The sequence below is a fragment of the Athene cunicularia genome (genome assembly GCF_003259725.1).
Source record: "Athene cunicularia isolate RWA chromosome 3 unlocalized genomic scaffold, athCun1 chr3_part1, whole genome shotgun sequence".
NCBI lineage: Eukaryota > Metazoa > Chordata > Aves > Strigiformes > Strigidae > Athene > Athene cunicularia.
The window spans coordinates 115,102,886-115,128,191 of record NW_020799097.1 but is presented as its reverse complement, the minus strand read 5'-3'; the positions used below and the strand labels follow the sequence as shown (position 1 = coordinate 115,128,191).

At 40.8% G+C, this 25,306-nt stretch overlaps 2 protein-coding genes across 8 annotated transcripts in view; one reads left to right on the top strand and one right to left on the bottom strand.

Annotated features, from left to right (window-relative positions):
• FANCL (FA complementation group L) overlaps window positions 1-1,312 on the top strand; it is a 29,221-nt gene extending 27,909 nt beyond the window's left edge. For both annotated transcript variants that reach the window (XM_026845725.1, XM_026845724.1), the window contains 3 exons: window positions 278-394; window positions 674-745; window positions 1,202-1,312. In XM_026845725.1, coding sequence (XP_026701526.1) covers window positions 278-394; window positions 674-745; window positions 1,202-1,237 — 225 coding nt within the window. In that variant the 3' untranslated portion in view covers window positions 1,238-1,312. The remainder of the gene's footprint in view (window positions 1-277; window positions 395-673; window positions 746-1,201) is intronic.
• The window catches only part of VRK2 (VRK serine/threonine kinase 2), a 46,122-nt gene continuing 21,575 nt past the window's right edge, over window positions 760-25,306 (bottom strand). For 2 of the 6 annotated variants that reach the window (XM_026845718.1, XM_026845723.1), the window contains exons 7-13: window positions 24,079-24,211; window positions 13,021-13,141; window positions 10,442-10,500; window positions 8,461-8,642; window positions 4,304-4,477; window positions 3,789-3,995; window positions 760-1,540 (exon numbers count right to left, since the gene is read on the bottom strand). In XM_026845718.1, the coding sequence (XP_026701519.1) occupies window positions 1,298-1,540; window positions 3,789-3,995; window positions 4,304-4,477; window positions 8,461-8,642; window positions 10,442-10,500; window positions 13,021-13,141; window positions 24,079-24,211 (1,119 nt within the window). In that variant the 3' untranslated portion in view covers window positions 760-1,297. Of the gene's footprint in view, window positions 1,541-2,964; window positions 3,060-3,788; window positions 3,996-4,303; window positions 4,478-8,460; window positions 8,643-10,441; window positions 10,501-13,020; window positions 13,142-24,078; window positions 24,212-25,306 lie in introns of all 6 variants that reach the window. The other 4 variants (XM_026845720.1, XM_026845721.1, XM_026845722.1 and 1 more) reach the window with 4 other exon arrangements.

Here is a 25,306-nt window from a genome sequence, read left to right as displayed (position 1 = left end):
TCAATAAAGAAGAAACAATAGGGCCAAAGAGTAAGAAAACACTTGTCAGACTAAATGTAGTGTAGTGAGAGGATAAAGTAGGACCTAGTCAAGCCTGTACGTCTGGCAACCTCTCTCCTTCTTTATGTGATACCGTGTAAACATATCTGGAAGGCAGAGATATTTACTCACTCTTAGCAACAAAAAAATGCAAAGCAAAGACAAATATGAAGAGGCGTTAGGAGCCCTATTTCTTGCATTCAGTTGGACTGGAAGCTAAACGCTGTTGTGTTTTAAGGATTTTGCTAAGGACTGTGGAATCTGCTATGCCTACCGCCTCGATGGTGCTGCTCCTGACCAAGTGTGCGATGAGCCCCGCTGTGGACAGCCTTTTCACCAGGCTTGCCTCTTGGAGGTGAAGTAACTAATAGCACCAACTTTTCACATTAACTCCCACATTCTAGAAAACAAGCATCACACCCCCTTAGCTTTCAGATGAAGCAATATCCTTTCAGGGGTGCTACAAGAGTCACTGGGCTTCCTCTTGTCTTCTTGCCCCCTTTCCTGTGGCACAGACTCTGCCTTGAACACACACCATGGCAGATGCTGATCAGAGGAATACTCCTGAAAATAGATCCTTCTGAAATTTGTTATGAAACAGATGTGAATTTTAATGCTCTGACTTGTGTTGCAGTGGCTACAAGGTCTTCCTTCGAGCAGACAGAGTTTTAACGTCATCTTTGGTGAATGTCCCTATTGTAATAAGGTAAGGAAATGCAATGGCAATGAGGGATTGAACTAAACTGTGTGTGGTCGCTTAGATAAAGGCAAAAACTAACAAAGTCTGTTGTAAAAGAGAATACATGGCTACTACCTCCCCATTACACATTAGAAGAAAGAGAGGAAAACTAAATTCCCATGCTTTTAATGTATTAGTATTTAACTAAAGGTTTTCTGAAACAGTATAAAGACAGCTACACACCAGTTCTCACCATACTAGTGTCACAGTAATTAAATATCACACCCCAATGGATTTCATGACACTTTTACTGTTGTTGTAGCAAATGGTCCAGTTTCCAAAAGAATCCCATCATCCATTAACACAAAACAGCCTTGTACAAACAGTTTAGCGTATACAGAACTACTGAGTACAGATTTGAAAAGTTTGAGAACTTGGCTTTAAAAGATACTGACGGTATTATTATAAAAAATCTTTTCCAAGCCACTGACACTGAAATCTTCAGTGAAGAAACTTTGAGAAAAACCTGCGTGCTGGGAACACCGCTGCACTTAGACTGAAGATACTGAAACAGTGACATCAAAGAAAATACAAGGAAAGTAATATTAGTAGCAGAAGTACAAGTATAGCTATAGTGTAGTGGTAGGTTTCATCAGTAAATGCGAGCTTAACTAGAACAGAGACAGAGGGACTAGTGCTGTCGGAACCAGTTTCTTGCAGTGAACCTGAATGAACTGCAGTTAAGAGTTGATGGTGTTTCTTTTTGCATTCGGGGAATGTTGCATGCAGGTCAAATGGGGGTAATTCTCTTGCAGTGTCTCCCTGTAGGAAAAAAATAAATAAACAATATTGAATAAGCAAAACTAAATAGAAAAAACAAAGCTGCTATCTAGGTATTTCAGTTATCCTAGATAATGCAATACAATTCTTACAAAGTCTTAACTCTGGAAGTTGCATGTGCCGATGCACTGTATAACATGAGGTGTGATTACAGACCTTCTAAAGAGACAGACTTTATATTTATTACTGAAGCCAACAGCTGAAATTCTTCAATATCTTTGTTTCCAAAAATGTTAACATATCAAGTCTTTAAAGTATTCCTGACAATAAAGTTTCATCCTGGTTGACCCTGGCAATTACTCTGAAGTTTGATTTGCTGTTTTAACTTATGTTTTTGCATTTCATAGCAAAGCTAGAATTCTCCTCATTTCCCACAGATAGCATGAATATGCTGGTCACGTGGGGTTTGTTCTAGATGGATAGGGTGGTGTTTGGGGGTGTTTTACATCTCCAGAAGCAGTGTCAGCCTTAGCTTACCACTTTGATCTCCATCTCTGATAGGAATCCCTCAAGAGGATGATTGTTTCCCACATATCCCCACACCTGACCACATTTTCCACTGTCCCTGAGAAAAATGTGTTTGGAATTAGTAATTTTTGGCAGATGCCTGACAGCCTCTTACCTCTCTACTTCCTGCCTGAACTATTGTGTTCCCTGCTTTGTGCCTTAAGAATCCTCCTGAATTTTCATAACCTCTCAAAAATTTCCTGTATACCTTTCCTTTACCCATCTCCTAAATTCTGTGAAAAGAATTGAGAGGAACTTAGCAAAATGAAATTAACACAATCCTTTTTGTTCCCTTTTCCAGTTTCTCATTTAAATATCTCAAATGGTATCTGTCATCCATTTTAACTCTCCCTTATTATTAATAATATTTAGTGAGTACCACAGACCTATTCTACATAGATGCAGCATTATTAATCACATTGAGGTGGCAGCTTTTCCTTTATAAAGACTAAATCAGACCACAAATGTATTCTAAATACTAGACCAGCAATTGGTCCCTTTTCTGTAAAAATGTACTTTTCCTTCCTCCCACAAAGGAGGGAAACACAAATGCCCTTGTTACTTTCTGCTGTCACTAACACCTGTACTATGTGCTCTTCAGGTAAACAAGGGAAGCTACACCAGCTCTTTTTTTCCCTATGTCATGTTGGAAAGCTAAATGTGTCTCTTGCCAGATGTGCTTTCTTAGGACTAAAGTGGCTTTTACAGAGATTTGTGGGAGAAATTTGCTACCTTTTTTTTTGCTACAATCCCTTTAATTCCACATTGGAGGACTAGGAAATAGCTCAGGAATATTCTTCATGTTACAAAGTTGTATTTGTTACTTTGAGTCAAGAGACTTACTGGAATCCATCTACCTTGCTATTAGCCAAAACATCTCCAAAAATTGTTCTGCTCACCACTTTACTGCCTGATGCTCTCAGGTACAGCTGTGCTTTTTCTGCTTCACTCCCTTAGCTTGTACCAGAGTCTCCCGGCAGTGATCAGCAGACTGCTTGAAGCAAAGAGTTTAGGATTAATAATAAAGCTATCTTTAAAGTTGCATTTCTGTGTTTATTAGAACTTGTCCTCATATAACAAGTTATTTTTCTCCATGAGAGAAAAACAGGGTAGAATCTCTTTGTTAAAATATACTTAAACTCCACAGCAAAGGAGCAGTGTGATGACTAAGATGTACTTCATTCTGCATTATTTTCACCCAAACCTTGATGGTTTTAACCATTTTTTTTCACGTATAGTTGAAGAGTAAGACTGAAAGCATTAATTCAACCCTTTTACACTGTAAATTACCAATAATATTTGAGGTTAGTTAATTACTAAAATCCTCAGCCTTAAGTGTCACATTTTAAGAACTTAATTAAAGAGTGCTATCAAGTCTTCCACCACGTAGAAAAGGAAACGACTAGAAAGCTTTTACCAAGGAAACAACAAGGTTCAGAACCAGCAATTGTTGGTTTCCCGACACTTTTATCTGCACACTGGTGCAGTATCGAAGTGCGCTGCTTTACTTTCAAACTATAAATAAAAAATTGCAGTGTTAGTTTGGGTATAGCATAACCCTGCAACTACACACAAACTTTTACGTGTTTGTGGCAAACACCCAGTTTGCATCTAGTTAGTTTAGGCTTTCTTGGGGGTGGGGTTTTTTACTCTTATTCTTCGAAAAGCTGATTTTTCTTTCACAGGGGCCATGACTGTTCTGAGGTAAGACCAACAACCGCACCTTTTGTGGGTGGTTGGGCTCCTGAATTGGAGGGTAAATTCTACCCGGCTTCTGTTGAGCCTGGAATTGGCAGCATGTTACCTGCGCCTGGGCCCTGCTTAGGCAGTGCTCTCCTTCCTCCTGCAGTGTGTTTTGCTTCTGATGCCCTGGTTTTAGTGAAGATCTTGGTGAGTGAACCCGCCGGTGGACAGACAGTAATTCTGCATGCTGAAAAGAAGGCAGTAAGTGTCAAAACTCACAGGTACCCTCCTGATACTTGGACCTGTCAGGATTGAGACAGGCAGCAGGCAACAGCTGTGCCCTGTTTGCAGTCCTGGGCTACACACAAAACTCTTGTGAATTTTACTTTTGGGATAGTACAAGCCAGCAAGCACCTGCCCACTCTGGGAGTTTGAGGCAGAGCTCATGGTGTTTTTCCAAGCCCTTTTCTCCCTTGCCCATGCCAGCAGGAGGACATTGAGCTAGTGGAGCAGACAAACTCCCATGAGATGCTACTGCAGCTCCCAAGCTCTCACCTGCTGAGGCTTCGTTTGGTGAAGCTTCTGGGTTAATTGACTTGGCTTTTCTTCATCTCTGGGTTGTTTGCCCGTTACCCCAGTCTGGGCCTTGGTTTGACACACGTGTTCTTTACTTTCCATCTTTTTTTGCATCTGCTGAACTGGCTTTGGCGCAGGCTTTGGTAAGCGAACCTGTTGATGTACAGTGAACAATTTAGTATTGTGAAAAAAAGTATTTTAGAAAGAAAAATGCTCCCCCTTCAGTACTGAGAACACAGAACGAGAGTGAGCTTTTATCTTTCTCAACAGAATTGGTTTTAACATTTCAATTATCAATAAATGTCTTCTTCAAAGCACAGCAACTTAGAGCTATGCTCTATTTGGGAAGTATGCTGTAAAATAAACTTCAGTTACACATTTCAGAACATTCACTAATAACCATTATTGGGAATGATGCCACTAAGTCACTGTTTCATTAACAAGTAGAGATAAACACATTTTCTATGAGTGGACTGAGTCAAATGCAAAACTCTCTAAAGAAAGATAATCGCTGAGTCCTCTGACTCAGGTAATCTAATTTAAGAGTTAAGGCTGATATTCTTTTACAGTCTTCTAAAATGTAAATGTGAATAGTTGCAGGAGTTAATGCAAGTTTCTTCCAGTGCTGCTCTAAGCACCAAGTATCAAATGATGTCTGGTTTTGGCTTTTGTAACTTGGAAGACAAATGTAGCCAAAACACAGGCTGTATGCCACATGCCTTTGGTACTTCTGGCACACTAATAACTTTGTAACTGTAATGTTTGCATATGGTCCTCTATGCAGCATCTGCATCTGAATATAGCAGCTAAAAAAGAAATAATGGGCTGCTTTTTTATACTGCAAATTAAATACATACAGGAGATACAAATGGCACAAACTAAAGACCACTGAAAGTGCCGTAGGCACTTCATACACTGCTTAATCCAAAACACCTTTTAAGAATATAATCCTTAGTTGTGTTCTGTGAACATTCTTAATGCTTAGAAATGTAGAGATGTATCTGTTCTGAACAACTCAAGATAGTTTCAGGGGAGACATAACACCGTAGATAGCCCTGAGAAATGGAGCAGCACAGGTGAGGTGCTGTGCCACACTAAGAGTCACCCACCTGCAAGGGCCCAGCCTGTTTCCTCTGGCCACAGCACCACACGAGAATAGCTCAGGTTGTCAACAGCCAGCTCTGGTATCTTTGCAGAATGACTACATACATCACTCTTGAAACACAACTTACAGCACTTGTGAAAATACTGGTGTCTAAAAATTACCATATTCCACACTAAGAAAAATTACAGGTTAGTACTGATGTTGTTAATTTTTAATGTGAACTCTACAAAATCTACCTAGTAGTCAGCTGGTCTTGCAGTACTTAATTTGGCCCAAACGCTAGTACTTTTACTGTAGGTGAAAAAGCTGGAAGTATTGATTCAGTGCTAAAAACCCCTGAGAATTAACATAGTATTTTATCACCTATGTTGGGTGCGCAGTTGAAACAAAGAACCAGGATGGAGCCACTGTCACACCTGTATTTCACCTCAACACGCACAATGCCAGGAGCTGCACCTTAAAATTCACATTCTGTAGCAATTCCTCTTCAAATCATCTTCAAGCAGTTCGTGTTACAGGATCCCCTTCTTGGTATTTACAGGTGTTTACTGGTGTTCAGAAGGGAATTAACCCCAAATCAGCCCTTTCCTGTGTACCAAACTGGTACAGGTGGAATCAGACAGGTCACCTGGTGTCACACTCTGCTCGTAAGCAAGAAGTGAGGAGCCAGTGGACCGTTTGTAGTGGCTCCCACTATTCTTTGGTTGCCTCTTTAATGGGAGAAGTGTTTGGTGAATAAAAGGAGAGGTGGAAAGGGAATGCAGAGATGAAAAGACTCAGCCCTAGGATAAGTACCAGCAGTGCTGGGAAGAGATGGAGGGGGAAGCACCTGCCTGTCATTCCACACTTTGTCAGGACTGTAGCACCGAAGCGCACCAGGCCTTGAATATCCTCCACAGCCAACAACCACACATTGAAAAAGCGGATTTTCTGAGAAGAGCAATAAATTTAGATAAAGTTCAGTTCTCTGCTTGCTGTACTTGTATTTAAATGCTACTTAAGTCCTCTGAATAACCCTAGAAATTTCCTTTCTGCAGCTGTTTTGCAGTGAACGTTACAGGAAACTTGCTCATGTAAGCAGCGGAACTGACTGAAGAAACAACCTCCAAAAAAAGAGATGATCCTTGGAGCCATGCTAATGTTCTTACTACTCCAACAAGCAGGACATTCATCATCAGAATTTTCTCTGAAGAAGTGATGGCAGGTGCCAAGATTTAGTAATATGCAGACATACTCTCTCCCTCTGATCTTGTTCTTTGGCCATCAAAACCAGTTCTGCTTAGTCCTGCAGCACAAGAGTGGTGATAACTGACACTCCTCACTCATGGATTTTTTCAGTGGGGTTGTGCACTTGCAAACAGCAAGTACTACAGCAGCTTTTACAGCTTGGAAGGTCAGGATCATCTTTTATGCCAGCATACTGTCAAGTATTAGGCCTGGCAATAAGAAGAAAATAGATTTACTATTCAGTATCTGACTGTAAGAAATCTAAGACTCTTGTGAACCAGAGATCCAACGGGATCAGCTGGAGATCAGTTAACAGCTACCTGATATTTCAGTTTGGCTCAGAAAACTGTACAAACTTTTTAAAAAAGCTGCTCAGACTAGTGAGGACAAAGTGGTCACCATCACAGCACGAGAAATACTATCACTGGAACAGCTTTTGGTTTTGTTAAAAGAAAAAAAAAAAAGTGATACAACCAGAAAAGTCAGTAAAATTGCTAAAATAAGTATCTGTAATTACCAAGATCAAAACCCAGTGCCTTTTTATTAAACATGAACTTTTGTTCTGCCTTCCGTAATACGTAAATAGTGCTGACAATTGGTTTGTGAGGCACTTGCTACAATAAAATGTAATTGTATCATGAGAGAAAGGTGACAATCAGGAGATCATGAAAAAATTACATATTCTCACTGGTGGTTAATTAGCCATGCAAAACCCCCTCAAACAGATATTCTCTTCTATTAGGAATGATTACTATGCAGGCCTACAGATGTCAATACCACAGTCATTCAAATACTTCTTTCCCTACTAATTGAAGGTTGTAAAGCTCTGGTGCCAAGGTTTTGCTTCCAAAGAGCTAATTTATGACTAGAAGGATATTTTATGTCTTCAGTTGCAGCAGCTACAAAACTCAGCAAATCAGAACCATCTGTGCACTGATACTTGAATCACCATTCATCTAGCAGCCTATCAGTCACATTAGTTTGCATCCTGCATTCTTGGCTCACGTACACTTGTGATGGTCCAAAGTTCACCAGAAATATTAAAAATGAATGGTCCCCTGACCCTGCCTTATTGCACACACATCAGGGACAGAAATGGGGCTTTTGCATACGGGGAGTTTCGAGACAGAGGTATGATGGGACTGACATTTCACAGCACGTCCAGCAAGACTGCTAATTACCTCAATCTCCACTTATTAAAACACAGGTTTATAAACTATATTGTTTCAGCTTTAAAAGTACAACGGGAAAATATAACAGGAGAGCTGTCAGTTTTCAAACGCTGCGTTAGCGCATTGCATAGCACCGCATACCAATGACACAGTTAAATCCCAGAATAATACCTCCTCCACATTAGTGGCTGCAGGAGTATAAAGGCAAATGACAAAGAGCAGTTTGAAAGCAAGAAATTGAATTAAACGCTTGGACTAATAAAGGTAACTTCGCTTTTAATCTGGGACGAAGGAAAAACCTGGCATTCAGGCTGGTCTTCAAGATGTTAGTGAACGAAGTCCTTGACTTCCCCATTATCCTGAAAGTAAATCATTCTCTGCAGACCTACTGCTTTGAAGTGAGAGGCTGTAGGTCAAAAGGACTCATGACAGTTCTTCCTCCTTAAGGGTTGACATCCCACTTTTTAGCAAAGCCAAGGGAAACGGGAATTAACAAACATGGTGTATTTAAGGCAAAAGAACTGCTGCGTCAGTCTCATTCTGAGGTCTTAAACTATTTCCTCTTCTCCAAAAGAAAAGGCAACAATCAAGCAGGCGATGCCAGAAATAATCCCAGAACTGTCTTAACTTACTTTTGACACTTTAGCAGCACAGTGATTCCGCGTGTGTGCTGCAGCAGAAAATTCCAGAGGGCCATCGTAGCGAGTTCCACTTGATTCCAGCCCATCCAGCAGGATTTTCTTGAGCACTTGGTACATTGGCTTCTCATCATAAGCTAAGGCATAGACACATGCCAAAAACTTGGCTATTTCACCTGAGGAGCATATTTTAATGTAAATTTCACTTCGTGTAGACCTAGAACTTCAGTAAGATTTTCATTCCAAAAGGGATGCCAATCCGACATTGCCAAACAAAATGACACAATTTCAGCTGAAGACACACTCAAAACACAGAACTGACAATATCTTGTCTTTTCAGATGAGAAAAGAAAAAGATAGACTTGGATAAACAAGCGATCCCTCAACTTCTATGTCTTGTTATGCTCATGCACTAATTTGTATAGTACCGAAAGCTCTCCGCATATAAAAATTAATCAAAATACTTTATTGACAAATATTGATAGTTCTGTGTAAAACACAAGAGTTTTATATTTGATAGATCATAACACCCCTTTAAATATTAACTACTCTCAACTACACTATTTTAATCTGCATAGATATTATATTTTGAATGTTTTGGAGAAAAGCAACTTGGGTTTTTTGCTTCTAATTGGACAAATATTGATTTTGAGATTACTTCCTAAAAGGATCTAAAAGCAGCATTCTTTTTGCTATCATTATAGAGTGACTTTAGAAACAGGGAAATCACTGAATGATCAGAAATTATGCTATTAGGAAACACATATGGGGGGGATCAACCTTTTCTTTCAGCTGATGACTCAAGTATATCCTAAAACTGGAGATATTAGCATCCAGGAAAATCCCAGAAGCAAAGGTTTTTTAAATATGTATACACACCATTAATACACTTTCTGTAACACACAAGGCATTCCAATAATTCCAGTACAGAAATGCTATGAAATTAAGTGAATAAATCAAAAATAGATACAGACCTTTGAAGGAAGTTTGGTGTTTTCCCTGGGTTACTTTTGTATTTCAGTGAAGGAGGAGACATATGACAAGACAAACCATCCATTCATTTGCTTTTCCAAACTCTGAATACTAAGCAATAAACCTTTTGTAGACAGTTGCTTACTATTTCCATACTAACAGCTACTTCTGTTGCTAAGATAGTCACTGCTTCCTAACATCTCACATTGCATATGGCTAAAGATCCCTTATGTCACTCTATGCCATACATCACAGATGAGACTGATCAAGATTTTTATACTACCACATGCTGGGGTTGAAAATTTAGCCCTCAATGTCTATTTCAGCTACTTAGTACTTGTTTATGGGATAATGTAGGAAAGCAGCAGAAAAAGAGTTCCTGCAATAAAAGCATTAAGTATCCTGAGTATCCTGTATCAGTAAGCATCAAGAATCATTTATTGCAGAACAACCAGCATGACAGCATCCAGAAATCTACTTTCTCCCCTCAAGTAAACAAACAAGCCTTTAAGCTTAAAATGCTTAAAATACAGTAAGCTTGTACGTGAAGGGCCTGATCCAGCTCTGTGAAAACCAGAACTATTAGTTGAATTAAACTGCACCCTGAATTAATGAGTGTGACATATAACCTATCCATGAGTATTACATAACTCCCATGTTAGCAGCTAACTACAGACACTGGAGGCTGAACTCTTCTGTTGGCCAGGTTTTTGCCAGAGTGCTGCACACAGGCTCCATTTCAGGGATTGATTCAAGGAGGACTCCTTCTTGTGTGCTATATGTCACCCCAAAACTAGAGCCTGGTAACACTGCATGGGCTCAGGCCTGAGGAAGGCGTCTGCCCTAAGGTGCAAAACTTCGCAATTACATTTAAGATTTTAAACTGAAGACTTTGTTAAACTTTTGTCATTTACCTTCTGCCTCTCCCAAACAGAGTAAGACATTTCAACGTTTTTTCTAACAGGCTCAAGAGCTATCTGGTACATAGTACGAGTACACTTACCACAGCTATGTCCAGAAGAATCCCATTCCACCACTGAACGTGGGAGCTCATCCATAAGTCTGGAACAACATGAGAGTGCAACAATTTAATGTGGTTTTGAAGCAGGTGATTCTTCATTTGGGATTTAGGAAGACAGCAAGTCTCAATTCCAAAGGGAGTGGACCTCCGGGATAGCTAATGATTCACAGTACTGCTTTTAAAACAAAGTCTCCTCTTCCCAGCTACATTTTTAACTCTTTGGAGACTACTAATTTCACCAAGACCAGGCTTACAGCTAAGCCTGTACTTAAAGTTTTTCTTTCTGTTTTAAGCTTTCTAGAAAGAAAAAGAAAAATCCTTTGAGCTGAGATGGCTTGTTCTTATGTCAGCTTAATGATTAATATTTTATATTGGAATATAAGCAGCAGTTCTGGTCAGCCTACTGGTCATTTAGCATCACCTGCTTTCTGCCATGTAGCTCATGGGCAGCTGGGTGATGGCTGTCAAAATTACAAGCAGGCATGGCAGGGACAAAAGGGGAGAAGGAGGTTAAACGACCTGAAGTCCCACACACTTCATAAACTGAAGAGCGGGGCCACAGATGTACTTTCCATCTACCCAGAAACAGAAATAGCAAAGGACGCTGGAGCTCAGAATCAATCACACCCTAAAAAGGGGCAAAGTAACACCAGCTCTCATCTTTGTGCAGGCATGACCCCAGATCTCCTAAGTGAAATCTGTTAGTTCAATCTAGCTGTTAATACTCTTACAGGATCCTTTCTGTTTGTTTGTCTGACGGAGTCATAAAGCTCCACCAGTAAGTAACAGGATGTGTTCCCAAATGCATACAGTTGCAGTACATGGGCTAATAACCTTCAACTCCGTAATCTGCTGTTTACTATCTGAAGTAGGGGTTTCAGTTTTGGGGTAATAAAAACATTTAAACATAAAAATCTTCCTGTAATCTGTCTTAATTCCCAACTCAAATGGAATTTCCTCCAATTATAGCACAGTGTGAACATTTCTAAACTCAAACATACCAGCAGCCCTTAAATACCCCCTTACTAATGCCCAAAGTTTTGGCACAGCTGCCTCACTGCCCCGGCGTTACTAGGAGGACAGACTGGGAGCTCATACTGAAGGGACGAGAGAATGAGACAGCTGGTAAATGACAGCACTAGAGGTCCTGCTTTCAACTACACACCACCTTCCAGGCCCAGCCTCTTCTTCACCATCACACAGCCTCTGCAGCAAAGCACTGGCACGCTCAGAAGCAATTCAACCGTGCTGCTATATTAACTTATGAGCAACTGGATACACACATATATCCAGATGTCTATTTCTGGCCTTTGAAAACAGTATCGACACTGAAAACGAAGAGAAATAAAAGGGGATGACCTGGGCAAGTTATTTAATACCAAGAATGTAATTCATTAGACTACCAGGGTATTTCTGATAAATGGCACCAGTATAATTTTCTGTGCGTTTCCTCGAAGCATCTGTTGGCTTGGCATCCTGAGCGAGCCAGCCATCTAAGGGTTAACTGCAAGGGGAGAATTAGTGAGACATTAGTGAAGCAGCTTGATTGATTAAATTGATTTAACATTGAATTGTATAAGTGTTACCTTGCAGGGGGTTGCGTAATGATCAGAACTTCTAAAGGAGAAATATTAAACATAACATACAATGTCAACATTTACAGATGCAATCTGTATTATCCACAGGCTGTAGGCTAACCTTTTTCTCTGTTGAGAGCCGATGCCACACTGAATTTGCAGATTGATTTCTGTGGATCAGCTATCCCTATTGTGTACCTCTGTTGTGACTTGCCCTACTTAAAAGTTTGCTGCCTCCTCCAATTGTGATGTTACCTTTATGGGTAACTACTCTTCTGTATAGCGTTCTACAGGCTACACTGTACCACATGCAATTAACTCTCTCAAGTCCCAACTGTGAAAGCAGAGAAAGAAACACTAACACACTGTTGCTTTAGTAAGCTCTAAATGAGTCATGCTGGGAAAAAGGAAAGATTTTAATCAAGTTCTTTAGTATCTTGGTATTTAATTGTTTGTAACGGCAGTAGGCTTATATAACATTAAAAACCTACATAAAACCATCTGAAAAATAGTATCATATACAAAGTGAAATAAATTGAATTCACATGTGGAAAAACTTCCAAGAGATGTTTGTACTAGAAGTCTCTATAAAGCACCCACGAAGTTGAATGGAAACACACAACCACCTTCTGCATGTGCAATAAGGCCTGCACTAATTCACAAATGTTTTCTTTAAAAAAAAGACTACTAAAAAGCCCACACAGCAGACAAAATGACTGCATACTGTGCATTTGAATTTATCATCTCTCTACAGCAGTGCATACATAAGCACGTGGAAGTGGGTATATCTGCACGTAGAGTTCACATTTTTAACGGCTTCCAAGATTGCTCAATTAAGGAAATTTTTTTTGGCTTTTTTGTAAGGTGCTATTCTACACAATGTAAAGTTGTCTTTTTCAGACCTCTTCTGCTAAGCGATGAGAATGTTGCACAGGGTTCTAGGGTGGTGTGTGTGTGCACATGTGTGTGTCATTTTATATTTACTTTGTTTTTGCAGTCTGGACAGCTACAGGGTCCTTCAGGTTCTGTTCCCAGGGCAGCTTCCCACATAACCACTGCAACATGCAGTAGCCAAGGATTTCAAGGTCACCTCGTCTGGATGGGGCTAAAATGTAGGGAGAACAGGAGGGGGAAAAAAAAAAAAAAAAAAAAAAGAAGAATAAGAACCTCTTCTTAGGAAATAGAAAAGACTTTGATTGAACTAGCATTGATGAAATATGAAAAAGGCAAATGGGCAACGTGTTTTGTTTATTCAGCTGTATTAGACCTAAAACGCCACAGCTTTTGGCTGCAGTCCACAGACAGGCAGTGACTTGTTACTGCTGAAGTAAGGGTCAGTTTCCTCACCTCCTCCAACTTCATCCTTCCTCAGTCTGGCCTGTCACATGGACTTGATCCCCATGGCCTCTGACATGATCCAGACAGCCCATAACTGAGTACCAACACTTTCTCAAAGAGCCAAGCAGTAAAACAAAGAAATAAATGTCTGCTGCTAAATTGCTAACACATGTTCCAGGAAGTCCATGGGGTCCACATTGGTCATGCAGGGACCCTGCGAGTGCAGACTAAACACTGATGGCCTTTCCTGTTCTCCTCCAGAGCCATTTGAACTTGGAAGATAGGACAAAACTGCCATCTAGTGTACATTTACACACCAAGGTTGTCTGCTTACAACTCCCATGAACTGTTTGTTTAGAGAGTCATAGCACAGGCTAAAATACACTTGCTGTTTGGCAAGTCCCCTGTAAACTTACCACTACTGCTTCCAAAAAGGAAGTTATTTCAGCAACAATTTACACTCACTCTGCACACCCCAAACAGAAACACTAACTACAGGAAACAAATCGAGTAGATATAACTCGATCAAAAATTAACCACATCCCCAAAAACCTTCTATGCAGAAAATCGGGTAACCAAAGTTAATCCATAGATTCACTTTTCCCAGAAAAAAGGGGTGAAAAAGTGCAATACTGATAGAATTGCTATTGCTTGCTACTATTCAGAAGAACCCAAACTTGAAAAAACTGAACAAGCAGGACTGCTGCAATAGTTCTTTGTATACATTTGACTTGCAGCCTATAGTTTGCGAGTCCAGACCACATGGAATGTGCAAAACCAGAAACTGTTAAAGGTGATTAAAGACAGGCAGACATGGAAGTTAAATTTATGCTTTTCCAAAATGAATTTGCACTCTTCAGGAAGGAAAGAAGATTTCAGATTTGTTCGGTACTTTTTGTCTAGCTTTAAGACTAGTAGTTGAGCGTAGTGCTGTTAATCCAGCTGTAAACAGATATCATATTTTATGGGCCTTCATTAAATAAATTCCAGAAAGTCACTCAGCAAAGTTATCTTTTAATTTACAAAGTCATCTGCTAAAAGCTACGGTGCCAACACATCGTAACTGTTTCTTGTTACCATACACATATTATTGTAAAAGCAGAAGATTAGTTCTTATACATTCTCTATCTTAACTGCTATTAGACTACGGGATTATTAAAGGCCCTTCAATCTAACAGAATGCTACACTATCCCTTGGGTGTCGTTTATTTTCTGCACTAGATTCAGCTACGTCCTAATGCAAGACTTGGCTCTCATATTAAAATAAAAACACAATCTCTACCACTTGCTGTTCTGTAGTGATTTCTTCAGCCGTAAATCTCCTGTTAACTGTGGAACAATTCCATTCATACGCATGTGTTCGCAACTCCTTTTTCCATTATGGCAATTCCAGATTATAACCGTATAAACCAGCATTTTTGATTGCAGATTCTCTAATTTTCACACAATGCTTTTCTGGCACCTGCCTGTCTAAGACTGGCTCCAGAAAGTGGCCTTTTGAGAAAAATTGTCAAAATTACAATGGACCGCTTTTTTCCATGGAGAGGCTAATTGATACGAATCTGTAAATAATGCTAAGTCAATTAGATTTCAGAAGCCAACCTAAGATAACTCCCTTTCTAACAAAACAGTCCCTGGAGAGCCAAGTTTACTTCAGTTAACAGTTTGGCCATGACTAATTACCTTCTCACACACATGCAGATCTTCCAGCCATTTGCTGACTCATGCCAGGGCAAAGCCATCACAAACAGGGAGATGTGCGCAAGTAAGACTTTACTAATGCTCTCCCAAAAACACAGTAGTCGGCTGGGAGGGGGGAGTACATATAACTAAGGCATACGTCACTAAAAAATAAAAGGGGAAATGTTTTACAGAGGGATGGTAAATTCCCATATCGCTTTATCTCCCAGGTCACTGCAAGTGTTACTCCATGAAGACATTTACATGAGGTTTTCATAGAACCACATGTAAAATGTCAGCGTTTGATTATTTGACTGTACTAGCCTATTCTTTCTCTCTGCTACCTTGTCAGCTCAATATTAGAGACGCTAACTTCCTCAACTTTTAAATTCACTTAGATCCCTATTTAAAAAGTATTTAACTAATCTTCAATGAATTACTATTATCTGTGAACAATGAAACAGTTTTTAAACCCAAAGAAAGCACTAATACATAAATTTCACCTATATGTTTACCTGAAAAAATAACTCTGCTAATACAATTGGAGATAACAAGAATTATTGATAAATATCAACAGGGAAGTCAATCTCGCTTCATTTTAAATGTGAGTCATGCAAAAATAAAACAATTCTGCTTGATAACTTGTCACTTTTACAGGAGTATACATTCAAAACAGTACTTATGTAAATCAAATTCTTACCTCTCTGTACACTAAAAACTTGGGGTTTTTACTTTCTTTTTTAATAGATATTTGATTTCTGCTTTTTTGTTAACCAGGATTTTCTTTATTATTTTAGTCTCATATGAAATACTATTTAATGTTAAGATGTTGGCAATATTTTATTTCACAATATTTTTATTATAGTTTAATTTTTTAATTTTAAGATTGAAGGCCTGATTCTGTCCTCACTCCTGCCAAGATAAATCAGGAACAAGTCCACAGAAGTTAATTCATAACAGCCACGTCAATGAAATCAGAGTTAGGCTGTAAGAAGTTTTATATATGCCACAAACATATATTCAACATGCAGGCACAGGATTCAACAATAACTCAGGATAAAACAACCGAAGCAATTCACTCTGAGAATAAAATATATTATGTTTCTCTGTATACAGGATTTGGCAGCTATCTGAGGCCTAATTGATATTCAGATTACTAGTTCAAAATAGATCATAAATGGTATCATGCTGACCACAATATGCTCTCAAAACTACACTGCTCCCAAGAAATCATCTGCAACCCACGTGAAAATGGGAGTTTTCCTCTATGGCCCCATTAAGCTAACTTTCTCAAGCCTTTTGTAAAGATCTAGGAGGCTAACGAGTAACAGATGAAATGTTCTTCTATTATTTTTAATTAGCACTGTTACATTATAATTTTACCATTAGTGTTTCTTTAGATTGGAAGCTTTTCATAAAAAGGATCATTTTAGTTGCTCATATTGCATCAACATGCAGTGGAACTTCCAATTCTCACTGGCATTACAGCATAGAAATTCATGTTAATTCACAAACAAATCTAACTCATAGCATAGCCATTAATACAAAAGCCCATAAAGGAAAGGAGTATTAACATGACCATGGAGAAATAGAATTATGTTAAAAATGTATTATCACAATGTTTTAATAAATGAACTAATAGTGATATAACTGTTTAACTCAGGGTTGAGATGATAAATACAAAAACTGTTGAAAATCAGTGCCTATATTAGGGGCAGAAGAAAGGAAAAAAAAAAGCTAAGAACAAAGTATTGCTTTCTCAAGGTACTGGTCAGTCTGAGTGCACTGCAACAGGATAGTGACTAACTGAATAGAGTGGGTAGCTACAGGGAAAAGTTTAGATAAATATTATAAAATTTTAATGCTTAGAGCCCATTCTGTACAGAGTTACCCAGTCTCAGGCAGGGCAACTGCCAACAGGGGCTGGGAACAATCTCTCTAACTCTCATGCACACTTCTGCACTGCTGCCTTGGCACGTTGCTGAATTACCCACTGACAACCACCACCACCGAATGCTGAAAAAAAAAAAAAAAAAATCCAGTGCAAACAAGGTGTCAGCACAACTAGACTACAACTCTTCCAGAGAACTCAGTCTGGGACATAGCTTTTCCTGTGTGTCTCCCTTAATCTTGGATCACACACAGAATCACCTAGGTTAGAAAAATCCTTGGAGATCATCTAGTCCAGTCATGAACCTCACACTGACCTTTCTCAACTCCACCAAACCCCTCAGTGCTGGGTCAACCTGACTCTTCAACCCCCCTCCAGGGATGGGGACTCCCCCCCTGCCCTGGGCAGCCCATTCCAATGCCCAACAACCCCTTCTGCAAAGAAATGCTTCCTAAGAACCAGTCTGACTCTGCCCTGGCACAGCTTGAGGCCATTCCCTCTTGTCCTATTACTTGTTACTTGGTTCAAGAGACTCATCCCCTGCTCTCTGCACCCTCCTTTCAGGTAGCTGTAGAGGGCCACGAGGTCTCCCTTCAGCCTCCTCCAGACTAAAACCCCCAGTTCCCTCAGCCGCTCCCCATCAGACCTGCGCTCCAGACCCTGCACCAGCTGAGTTGCCCTTCTCTGGACATGCTCAAGTCATTCAATGGCCTTTTTGTAGTGAGGGGCCCAAAACTTAACACAGGAATTGAGGTGCGGCCTCACCAATGCCAAGCACAGGGGTAAAATCCCTTCCATGTCACTGCTGGTCACACGATTTCTGATACAAGCCCGGATGCCATTGGCCTTCCTGGCCACCTGGGCACACTGCTGGCTCATTATTAATCAACATCCCCCCGCCCCCGCCGGGTCCCTCTCTGACTGGCAGCTCTCCAGCCACTCCTCCCCAAGCCTGTAGCGCTGCTGGGGGTTGTTGTGGCCCAAGGGCAGCCCCCAGCATTTGGCCTTATTGAAACTCCTCCAGTTGGCCTCAGCCCATGGCTCCAGCCTGTCCAGGTCTCTCTGCAGAGACTCCCTACCCTCGAGCAGATCAACACTCCCACCCAACTTGGGGTCATCTGCAAACTTACTGAGGGTGCACTCAATCCCCTCGTCTAGATCATTAATAAAGATGCTGAACAGGAGTGGCCCCAAAGCCCTGGGGGACACCACTTGTGACCGAATCAAACAGCTATATGCTCAACTGGTCCTACAGCTTATCAGTACAAAACCTACAGCAGAGCAGGTAGAAGTTCCCCCTAGCTGCTCACAGGGAGGATACAACCACAACCGCCCAGCACTGACCTCGCCTTGGGCGCTCACAGAGGTGCCACCCTAACATTATCAGCCTCACAGTCCTGAGGGCTCACATCCTCTCAAAGGTTGCATTAAAACTGGTGACCAGCCCACACATCAGCACTGTCCCATTGGCCACAGGATGGAGTCCCAGCACAGCAGCTGAATAACTCACTTCAGGACCCATGAAAGCAGCAACACTACTGTCGCTGTCCTGCCAGGGCCAAGTTGATGAGCACACAGTGAGCTAGGAGGTCTCACAGGCCACAAGTTCCCAACCTGTGGTCCTCAAATATCTTTGAAATAGCAGAGCTGTCCTGGACAACCGCAACAGCCCAATGTGCAGCCAGGCACAGCAAGTGCCATGCAAGGAGTTACACACATCCATTGACCAGCAGGATCTGACCGCAGAGCCTCCTCATTTTCACACTTGCTCTGCTGTGTCCTCAATAGAAGAGTGCAGCCAACAGCAGGATTTTCCTCCCAACGTGGACAGAGAGTGAATAATCATCAGGCGTGAGGGTAATGGATGTGCTGAAAGGCAGAGGGCTGGGGTCCTGATCTGATGGGAAGAGGTTTATTATAGTGGAAAGGTTGGGAGATGCAACGGAACTTCGCCACGAGATCTGGGTGAGAGCTAAAATGGTAGTGGCAAGAGGGGCAGGTACCTGGACAGAAGCAAAAGGTTCCAAGCTTGCAGGAAAGAGAACATGTGGCAGGAGAGTGGGGACAGGAAGTTTTACTCTTCTTTCACATCTGTGTGGCAGAAAAAAAAATATAATTCACAAAGGTAAGGGGCTGACAAGCAGCTGGGAGATTCACTAACTTTACAAGTTCCTGGTGTAGAGAACAAGAGCCAAAATTCAGCAGCCAATTCCCAGCTACGCTCATCAGTTGTGCTAGAAAGTTGTGCTGCTCATCATCTTTCTGCTGCTTCTGGAAATTCTTGGCAGGACAGAATAAGCTTACAGAGGTGTTTATAGGAACCTATTCAATTTTCTCCTTGCTAAAGCCCAACTCTTCTTTTGCTTACAACGACCTCCTGCTCCCTCTTCTGCTGGACATACATTTCTAATCCAACACTCAAACTAAAATAGCTTTTTATTTATTTCACACTGAAAAGTTTAACCTGCTTTTTGCCAGACTGATTATATTCTCCTTTTATTTTTAGGATTTACAGTTTGTCCTGCACAGTCTTTGGGAAATACATACCAAACTGCAGCATATCAATAATTCATTTGACCAACAAAAAAATCCAGTAGGTTCCCTCGGAATCCTAACTACACATGGACAGATGCCAAATAAACATCTTGATCCAGAGCCATTTAGTGCTCTGCTCTCTGCAAGCCACATGGGCTCAGAAAGAATGTGTTTCCAGGCATAGGTGTTTATATTCTTGCACATCCTTCCTCACAGAATGAACCTTACATATATTCCAGTCAACCCCTGCATGTAAAATAAAAGGAAAAATGGACAAGCATTGAGCTATGTTTTTAATATCAAACAGCAACAGTTCTGCCAGACCAGTGGGGAAAATGAGAACAAGAACTGCAGAGCCTTCTCCACAGTCAGCCCGATGCCTGCTCTGCCCTGTACTAACACAGCATACAAGCACTGGGACGTAGCTCAAGGAGCACATGTTCCAATAATGTAATGTGAAAGGCACAAAGAACTGGCTAAAACATGGCATCAAACATGGCCAACTGCCTTCCTCAACACAGAAGATGAAAATAAACAAACATGCTTTTGGTCAGTGAAACCAGCTTGGGCAAAATGTATTCACCAGCTACAAAAAAGCAACAACCAGTGGGGTCTGAGGCAAACACCATCAGACATTCTACCTATCCTTAAGCTTGTGAAATGTCACCACTACTGTCTTAAGCAGCTTTAACTACTCCAGATGTAGCTGTAGGTTCTGCAAGGATTTTGGGAGGCCCTCTACCCAATGCAAGAGATGGCCACAAAGTGCTAATAGTTTCTCTGAAATGTTGTTAAAAGGAAGAGGACAATCGTCTTGAAAACTATGGCAAACACAAATACACGCTGGAGGGAATTCAACACAGACAGTTCATACTCTTATGTTCGTCAATGATAGCAAATTAAAACTGGTCTTACGCACTCAATGCACAGGACTGGAGTATTTAAAAAAAACTCAATATGTTAAGTGCAGTATATCTCCAGAGAAATTAGGTATTGACTGCATGCCTCAGTGAGTAGAAAATCTACAAAAATCCATAGGAGGCATTGATCCAAATATTACTTTTTAACACTAACTATGTAACAGTTTTTTAAATATACACTGGGCACAGATATAATTCTGTTTAATTATCAATCAACAAACAAAAATGTAATAGTTTATACAGTATAGTCTTTAAAAATGAATACACTCAAACACCATGCTAAAACTAACCATGCAGTTGTGCCATATGAAACTGGCATCAAAATGAAAAGGTCTGAAATTTAAAAAAACCCACATGCTGGTTGCAGTGAAATCCAGCCGCCAAACACAGGAATGCTGATGGGGTGGGTCAGATCCTGTGGCAGAGCCCCATTTGGGCCCTGACTTGGTTCAAAGTGACCTCTGGACCTAGACAGGGGATGTAACTGAGGGCGAGATGAATACTTGCAAACACCCACAAACCTGGAAGCCCCCAAGCAGCACTGTGGCACAGGAGAACCAGCCTGCAGGGCTCACACACACGGTGAGGAGCAGAGGTGAGCTGTGGGAAACTAAAGACAAAACCAGCATGAAAAGCTGAGACATGAGGCAGGGCAGCTGCTCCCAGCCTTTCCCAGCTCAGGGGGGAATTCCTCTTCAGTTCTAGCACAAAGTCAAAGCCACCAGCACCACCAGCATACATCTGGCACTCGCTAAAGTAACTTGTTTGAAGGCAGCCTCTTGCCATCAGCTGTCACAGGAGCAGCTCATCCGACTCAGCCCTTATCAGAGGCTGTCAGAAGAATACAGACTAATTCTACCACCCAAAAGTGTTACCACGCAGTGGCTGCTGGTAGGAAACTTTCTAGATTTCGGTGGACTGCAGAACATCTACACCTGATGAACTCCACAGAGAGCTTGGGGAATAAACAGGCATGCAGCTGGGTTAAACTCTCAGTTAAACTCTGGAAACACCAGTGTTGATTTAAATTAGTGGGAAGTGGTTGCATTTGATTGGCTTTATGCAAGGAGGTTATCAGCTTCAAGCATTGCCAAGAGGCACTTTTAAAATCAACAAATTCGTAATTTTGTTTTAAGTTTCAGTATGTGCCTCAAATCACTGTATATATTCAGGTGGATACTTTATGAGCAAGTCTCAATGTTCTAATTTGTCTCAATATAACAACAGGTACTATTCAGCAGCTTTGAGATATTTATGTTGCTATGAACATTCAGGAAATGCCCTCTGGAAAGGATTCTCAATTATATAAAATATAATTTAAAAATTAGCATTATATTCCAAGAGTGTTGACACAAAAGCCCACTCCACTCTGAAAAACTGGGGAACACCAGAATGAAGGCTGTCCATGCAGCTTGAATTTGCCAACAGTGAAGTGATCTTTAAACTCTTTTCAGAAGAGCACCCCACCTCACTTGGTACATAAGACTCCATCACAAGTTGGTAGGAAACTGTTAAGCAAAGCAGCCCTTGGCCTCAGCTGCTGGAAGTCGTTTAGAACCCTGAAGCATCTCTACAACTCTGAACCTCACAAGATGAGAAACCAGTCACTGTGTTCGACCACCTGGACCTGGGCAATCTCGGACAGAAGTCACTGCAGATATACGTTTTCCCTGGGATGTTGAGAGGCCTGCCGCAAATGGGAAACTCTGGTAACCTGACCTTAATGGATTCAGGCTGTTACAAGGTCAGAGCTGAGGCATACAACGTGAAAAGTTTGGATTCCCTACGACATACCAGATACTACATCATGTTCTGCAGGCTTTTCTGGCAGGAGCAGCGGAAAAATCTGCGCATTTTCTGTTCACAGCTATTAACAAACAAAAAATTTTCAACTGTAAGAGGGGGGCAAGCACCCCCAAGATACCTTTCTGAATATTTTGCTTCGTGGAGCCCTCTGCTTTTCACCAATTCCATCATGGCTTTCGCTCCTTAAGGGGGGAATCTAACCCTCAGACTGCAAAAGACAACTTAACTCACAGTTGCATGGGCACACCTTTTGCCACCCAGGTCTGTAAAGTTTCCCTACTCTATCAAATAAAATGAATTATCTGTTCTGCAATCACATACTCATCACACACCCGTGCACTAGACAAACTATTTGCTATAACAATCCAACTTGCAAATCCCAAATACTCCAGCTTCCATCTATTCTTCAAACTGCATCCACATCAAATACGAGTACAGAGCCACACTGTTCACAGTACCAGGAAAAACAGCCACATCTCCAGAAAATGCACAATACGCTCAGGAGAGCTAGAAGAGTCTGAAACAGATGCCCTCTTCACCACAAAATAATTTTTAGCAAGCAAAATTGTGCAATTGTCTTAGCAGCAAATACTTGACAGTCTTATTTCATTTTTCCTAATGACCAGAGTTAAACGACTGCAGGTTTTAACAGCGCCGGCAAATTATCAAGACCCTCTACATTACATGGTCAATGGTCCTTTTAATAGAAAAAGCAATAATATACAGTTGTTTGTGCCAACTAAAACTCGTTAGAAAGTATTAGTTTAAGGTAACACTTCAGCAGCTATTAACAAGCACAAATTTCTACATTTATCGCTTGTGACACTGTGATCCTAGCAAAGCTGGCAGGCAGAAAACCATTCTTTTGGTTTTAGAAAATCTTGGGGTGGGGGGGAATAGGGGAAAGAAAAGTTAACAAAAACACTGTTTTGTTGGAAGCGTCAAAGTTTTTCAATAATCACCATTTTTTTCACTAGCATAACATTAGAATTGACTTTTTGTCTTGCTGACATAGCAACTAAGAAAGTTGTGTTGCATTGACCATATTGATTGTGAACAATGCAGCCATCAGTGGGACTTTGCACCATATATTTTCAATATTGACCTCCCATTCCCTTTTCCATGGCTCTATGGGTCTGCTATTGGATTTGGACTGCAGTGTAATAAACAGCTAAGGTTTAATTAATGGTAAATGAATACAAGACATAGGTTATGACTTTAACTAATTAGGGAATTGTTGAATTAAGTCTGCCTTGGAATGCAAGGCAGTACAATCAATATCCAATAAAAGGACTATGTATGTAATTTACCTGCAAATGTGTTTCCAATACCATCAAAGTGAGTTTAAATAAGGAAGATATATGAAAGGCTACTGGAAAAAGATTTCAAAAAGTTAACACTTTATGGCTTCAAAAAAGGTTTTTCTCCTTGCAGAAGGAATGTCATCTTGAAATATCCTCTCATAACACAGATGGTGACACTCAGACACAGCTCTCCCTAAAGGACAGTGCAGACTCAAAACATTTTTCCTTGACAATGCAACATAAGCAAACATCGCCTCTGCAGTGTATAGCAAACACAAACCAGTACTCCCAACATGAACCAATTAAGTTTAATGGCAAGCTCTTCTGAGGGCATCTTGGTCCACCTTCCAAGCACTAGATGTGCCGCAGCCTCTCCGTTTTCGTTGTGCTGCCCCCCTTCCCCCATCAGCCCCGGAGAAGCCTTCCCAGGTACAAGAAAAGGTCACCACACAAGGGTCTGATCAACCCTGAGCAATCCCCAAGACTACTCCTATTGTATACATCAGCTCACACAGCCTGATTACTCATTCTGTAATCACTCCTCTGAAATAAAAAAAAAGAAACCTACCTACTCCCTTGTGGGCATCTATGCTGGTAAACTCTATTGTCCCATTATGGCCCTTCCTAGGATTTTCCTGATACTGTTTGTGGTTCCCATTGGGACAATATCTGTAGGAAAGTCCATAATCTGCAAGATAAACCTGGAAGACATGAACAGACAAATGAATAATGCTTTTGTCCTTTGAAAGTATAACCTTTATAATTAAGTCTTAAGAAACTGATAGGTTAAGGACAGCCTTAGATCTAAATTTTATTAAACCAAATGGTGCCTCAGGATAAAATATGTACAACTGGGGGCTATAACAGCTGCCCTCCCCATTTAAATCCTTCTACTACTATGCTCTTATTTCAGAGTCGAGCAGAATTTCAGTCTTTTTATTTTGTTCCTAAGCTCTCTCCTCTCCAGGTGGGCATCTAGATATCATAAACTGCAATATGTCTTTTATGGAGCCTCACATTGCTTATGGGACCCCTTCCCCTCCTTACTTAAACAGGCACATACACACCCCTGTTCAAATTTTCCACCAGCTGAGAGTGTACAATTTCATAACAGTGCAGCTTAAAAGCCAGAGAAAGAGAGAGACAGTAGTTTCCCCCAGCTGGACTGGATGAGGGGCTGCAGCACTAACAGGGACTGTGACCAGGGGACTTCTAGCCACTAGCCTTACCATAGCCTCATCTTTTGGGAGTATCACTGTCACTAACTTCGTACTGGCAACAACCATTTAAACACCAAATATGTGATAAAACAAAGCAAAACTAGCCCACCCACTCAGAAAGCAATCTTAGTAATTTATAATAAATTTTATGTATAATAAATTTTTAAAAGGCACAGAGCCAGATTTCACTCTCAGTTACTCTGAAGCAAATCCATGAGGCTAAATCAGCATAAGGGAAAGAAATTTGCACCCTCACTTTGTATACTGCAGCAAGCTCATGTATTCTGCCACATTTACCCTTCCATCCTGGTACAGGTCTATTTTTTTTTTTTCCCCAAGATGCTTCACTAGAGCTACCTAAATGATCAGAGGGAAGAAGCCCCAGTTCCGAACGACGTTTCTGGGAGATGCCCTTGCATATTCTTGGGACCTAACTGTGGAAGTATGAACAGACTTGAAACTGACTTTAAACTCTGTCTTGCTCACTTTTATGTATTTGAAACTGAAAACGGAATAGTTCAGGAGAACTGATTTTTACTTTCTGTTCTGCTGCTGCCTGTCAAGACAAACCCGAAC